The sequence below is a fragment of the Agrilus planipennis genome, unplaced genomic scaffold (assembly GCF_000699045.2).
Source record: "Agrilus planipennis isolate EAB-ADULT unplaced genomic scaffold, Apla_2.0 scaffold343, whole genome shotgun sequence".
NCBI classification, from domain to species: Eukaryota; Metazoa; Arthropoda; class Insecta; order Coleoptera; family Buprestidae; genus Agrilus; species Agrilus planipennis.
In genome coordinates, this window is record NW_020439179.1 from 9,353 (window position 1) to 14,712 (window position 5,360).

At 31.9% G+C, this 5,360-nt stretch overlaps 1 protein-coding gene across 1 annotated transcript; it reads right to left on the reverse strand.

Moving 5' to 3' along the window:
* Positions 1–711: 711 nt before the first annotated feature.
* LOC108742641 (FERM domain-containing protein 8) lies at positions 712–3,416 on the reverse strand. Its single transcript, XM_018477914.1, has 5 exons — positions 3,185–3,416; positions 2,498–2,663; positions 2,093–2,443; positions 1,885–2,014; positions 712–1,079 (listed from the first exon to the last, which is right to left on the reverse strand). Exons 1-5 carry the CDS (start codon positions 3,327–3,329, stop codon positions 933–935), a joined length of 939 nt encoding a protein of 312 aa, XP_018333416.1. The 5' UTR covers positions 3,330–3,416; the 3' UTR covers positions 712–932.
* Between the last annotated feature and the right edge of the window lie 1,944 nt (positions 3,417–5,360).

Sequence of the window (5,360 nt, forward strand, 5' to 3'; positions counted from 1 at the left end):
AGTTACCTAAAACCATTACACTTCCGATTTCGCATCCCCTTCCGATTTCGCATCCCCTTCCGTTTCCGCTTCCACAAAAAATTACTATTTACTTCTGTTTCCGCTTCTGATACTTCCGTAAAAAAACATAAAGGCAAAAATAAAGGAAACAATATTCAACAGTAAAAAACTTTTCTTCCAAAGACCTATTGTAGGGAGCAACTTATTGATAAACGAATATTTTAATTTTTAAGTCATTTTAAATTATTCTTTGAATTATTCTTTGAATTATTCCTATTACAATTTATAAATTTGATATGCTTAGAATATAGGTATAGATATGATAAATATAAATGAAAAATGAAACTACTCCATAGTACGAATTAAGTCAATAACTAATGTCTTTTGTAGATTTTCATTAATAGCTCTACAAAGTTCGAATAGATCAATAATTTGGTGGTATTTTGAAAATCACATCAGTAAGTAGGTGTAGAAAAATTATTTTTCTTAAGACAGTAATGTTTTTTATTTTTCAAACAAAATGATGCCTGTAGTAATTGTTTACTTACTTGTTTCTCCATCATTAGGTCTGTCGTTTTCATCGATAGCTTTTCGTTTAATTTGATTTACAAAGCCACTTATTAAGACATCCATGAGGCCAGCTTGTCTAGAAAATACCTGTAAAATCTTTGAAACTCTCGTTCCGTTTTCAACCACCATAAATTGTAGGAATATACAAGGTAAACAATCAAGATTGTCTTCTTTTGATGGTCGAGCATGTTCCCAATTAAATTCTTCATATTTAAGTCCCAATAGAATGGTCTAAAATAGATTATGTATATATTGTATGAGATTTGAAGGAAAAACTGGAAGTCATTAGCTTTTCAGTGGAATCACCTAACTTTTGTTTGGTAATAGTAATGACAAAATAAGTTTCACATTACATATTATAATTAGGTAGATATGATTTTTAAGGTACTTATCGTTAGTTTCATGCGTAAGAGTTTAGGCATCTCATATATGTTTTTATCTAAATTTGTAGCATAAATAAAAGCCCTTTGTCTGGAGAACGCAATAACTGTTAGTATTGCCAGACGACTCTGAAAAAGGTTACTGATTTGTACGTTTTTTTTAGTAATAATAATACTCCACATTACAAAATGAAATTGTAGACACCGAATACAACTTAGATAGTGTATTTTTCTTATGGCAATATTTGAAGAAGAATTTTGCATTGCTAAATATATATGAACAGCCTTACGAATAGAGCTAATTGACAGTGGAAAATATTATCAATATTTCTCCTTAACTAATACATAGTTGGCATAAAAATCAAGGAAGACTAAAGATATAAAACAAAGGATAGCACAGAGTCGATTAGTGTTTTAAAAAAAGAAGTCACTTCTATGCTAGCGAACGGTTAATTTTGAAATTATAAAAACATTGTTAAATGTCCATGTTTGGAGGATGACTTTGTACGGATTCGAAACATAAATAGTGGAGACGCGGTGGAGCAGAAAAGGTGACAAGCGTTCGAAATGTTGTTTTCCAAACGAATTTCAAAGTTCTCTTTTACCGAGAAGTAAATCTGCAATACTAGATATTGATGTGTGAACGTTAAAGTGTACGATTATTTCAATTTCCTATCTTTTGAACATTGTATGATAACGGTTTACAATTTTATAAGAACAAAAACATTATGGCGCTTGGTCAACTAAACAATGAATAGAAAAGTTATAACTTTTTACTGGTAGCTAATACACACTGAATCGAACTATGTAAAATAGACAAACGACATGCGTCAATATTTGATTCAAAAGATAGCTCGTAGCCAACGGTTTTCAATTATTTTCCTCCTCTATCCAAGTCTTTACAAAGGCAAGAAATCGTCAAGAAAGTACCTACGCAATTTATGTCGTCTATTACATAAACTCCTTTGCTGTTAATTGCCACAAGAACAGGAGTGTCTTGATGCGTTAAAAGGCTCATAAGACCTCGAACGGGTTGTTCTATCTGCCCTTCAAAAAAGGCGGAACTAAAAAAATAATAGTTTATATTTTTAAGAAATATCTTTTTAAGAAGGTTAAAGACCTCAGAATAAAACCATACCTACCCATAAAATGGAAGTGACCAACAAAAGTCCAAATATTTTCTCATTAGCTTCCTGTTGTTAGCTCCAGTGGGAATACGTTTAAATTGTTCCAATAATCGAACTTCTGCTGACGTTTTTGAACTAATTGGTAGCCAGGTCCAAGTGGCACTTTTCCTTACATGCTGTGGCAAATATTTCGCTTGTTCTTCTCTGAAATATTGTATCGTGTGAATATGGGGATTGTAAGGTCCCAGTTCTATTCGAGCTTGAATTCCACCTAACATTATGTAATGCGAAATTTCACACGGATATCGACCTTCCAAAATGTTATCCCGTGCTTCTTCGTATAAAAGTTCTATTATCTTTTGATCCCTGTCAAAGTTAATATTAAAACAATAAATGACAAGTAAATCATAAAATACTTGCTTAATTTTTTCTTCTACACTTTGAGCAAAGAAAACATTTCTTTGAAGATATAATAAAGGCTCATCTCGCTTTAGGGAATTGCATGAGCCATGACTGTATTTTTCTAAGAGTGAAACCCATTTTTGACGAATTCTGTACGGTTTTTGGGTAGGTTTCAGTTGTAAACCTAAAACAATTTTTTTTAATAGAGTGCATAATCAAGAAATCAATCATAATCAATTTAGAAATTCGAAAAAGGTTATTAAAGGTGTATGTTTGGAGTACGGGTGCAAAATATGGACAGTAGACGCGGCGGAAAAGAAAAGGTTAGAAGTGTTCTAAATGTGGTGTTACAGGCGAATGATGAGGATACCGTGAAAGAGAAGGTTAGAAATGAAGAGGCATTAGAAAGAATAGGAGAACAGAGGACTCTATGGAAGTTAATAAGAAATAGGCGAGATAGGTTAGTAGGACACCTTTACAGGCATGAAGATCTACTCAGAGACATATTAGAGGCAGAAACGGAAGTTAGGAGGGTAAAAGGTAGACCTAGATTAAATTACTGTTAGTTAGTTTTAAGAAAATGTGAAGATTAGTTCAGGATAGGAAAGAGTGGAGGTGCGTGTCTAACCAGTCTTTGGACTGACGACCTTATGATGATGAATCAAGAACTGATCTAAATCAAAGAGAAATTAATTTTAAACTTACTTAAGAGAGGGCTACACATCCACAATGCAAATACTTGAGAAGCTAACGTCCGATTTACACCTAATTCTTCAGAACTAAAGATGGCTTGACAAAGGAAGTCAGCAGAAGCGGAAGAATTGTCTTCAACTTCCATAAAGAATGTCATTTTGTTATGTAAATATACACAAACCGGCGTAAAACGTTCTTGCGTTTGTTCGTTGGTTTTGGTGGTAGTTGTCGTAGTGGATGCTACTGGAACAGCTGAAAATTTGACACATCTGATTAAATGTACGATTTCTTAGCTTTCCTTAATATTAATCATAATACAATAAATGAACTATGAATTATTTCGACAAAAATAAACTTAAACTTTATGTTACAAAACATTCTATTAAAGGCCACAAAACTTAAAAATAAGCTTTAGGATGTTTCATTCTATTAATGCTAGTGGGTGCACAGTTCCACCGATAGTAATTCTACTTCTGATGCAAATCCGGAGGATAGATCGAAAAGTTCCCATCAGTCATTATTCTCCTTTTACAGAAATCATAGGAATGGGTAAGCGGTAGTTGGGGGGAAAATGAGACGGATTTCAGAAATGTAGATAAAAGTGAAGTGAAATATTACTGCCCCAGCATTTACCTGAAAACTACAGAAAAACTTGGAAGCAGAGTGGCTGATCTTTCTTTAAAGCATCAACGTTCGAAAACTATGCGGAAAAATATCTTTCTGAAGAATAACTACACAAAAAGAACTGCATTCTATTCTACTGACCCTATCAGTCATGATTTTTATCACATTTACCATTACTAGTTGGGAATTATGCAAACAAACGGGTTAATTTGATAAATTTATCATATTTACTAATGGTGATTATGCACAATTACCGGTTATTATATATAATCCACCAGTTTTAAATACTTTTACCGTGGCATATACATATGTCATGTATTATATACTCCTTAATTAATTTAACCTTGTAAACGGCCGATTTTAAATATTTATTGTTTATATGTAAAGTTTTCTAGTTTTTTGTTTTAAAGAAGTAAATGAAGAAATTTGCAAATTTTAAAGCGTGATCACCTATGTGGCGGAAAAAACGCATATTTTTTGAAAATATTATTTCCTAAAGCATTCTTTTTCAATCAAATTTATTTTACTTCAAATATTATTTCAATTCTTTTTCAATTTCTTATCTTGTGCATACCTTGGTTTCCTCTCAATCTAAACTCTAAACGCAAGAACATTTTAATGTTAATGAAGGGAAATGCAGTAATATAATTTAATTACCATGCTGAGAATTGTTTACTTCTGTAGAATTACCGGCGAGTCTATTTTCTTCACAATCGGAAAATTGTCTTCTACTAGACTCCCACTCACAAGGAAGCGAGGAATAACCTGCTGACTGTTCAGCTGAGCACGTTGCAAGCCCAGAGAAATTTGCGTTCGTTGGAAGAACTCTTTGAGAAACGGAGTACAGATTTCCCTGATTTGTTGAAACATTCTCTGGAATATATTCCTCATGTAATCTAAAATAATCGGTAATTAATTACTTGCAGTGACCAATTTTTGGTTTTGAATTGCTTTAGCTACAAAATTAGATCGATTTGTTGATAGTAAGCCCCACATAAGAAAATAAAAAATTCAATTATTTTTCGGAAGATGTTGAATTCCTAGATGTAAATCTCTATTTACAAACACTGATTAAAAAAGAATCCTGGCTTAAGAAACTTGTAGTACCTACTGATAAAAACGAACCGTAGGTATTAACATAATACACGAATAGAAGAATTATTGTTTTCATTTTTACACGACCTTTATCTTATTAATATTTTAAATATACTCTTATCGGGCATTGAAAGTTTTAATACGTATTTAATCCTAAAAATTTAAATTTATGTTATACCTTTTTTCTTATTAGGTAACGAAAATATTTTATTTGGTCTGTAAGTAAATATTTAGTAAAAGATGATTTTGAGTACCATGAAAAACTATTAACTGCAAAGCTGAATTCATTATCCAATTTTTTATATTATTTGTTAAAATTTTAATTTCAATATCTGTCTGAAATACATCATTTCGTTTATACTTTAATCCGGCGCTGATGACTTTCAGCCACCTATCCAATGTTCAACAGTTATCCTACTGTGCGGTTGCTATAGAAAGTTGTAAAGATATCAACGAACTTTAAAAGTCA

Bases quoted from the DNA above. Each gene is read 5' to 3' on its own strand.
- LOC108742641 (XM_018477914.1), bottom strand. From the start codon at position 3,329: ATGACATTCTTTATGGAAGTTGAAGACAATTCTTCCGCTTCTGCTGAC. The intron at 2,444-2,497 runs GCAAGTATTTTA...TAACTTTGACAG, and splicing joins AGTGTAGAAGAAAAAATTAA to GGATCAAAAGATAATAGAAC. The intron at 2,015-2,092 runs GTAGGTATGGTT...TTATTTTTTTAG, and splicing joins TGGTCACTTCCATTTTATGG to TTCCGCCTTTTTTGAAGGGC.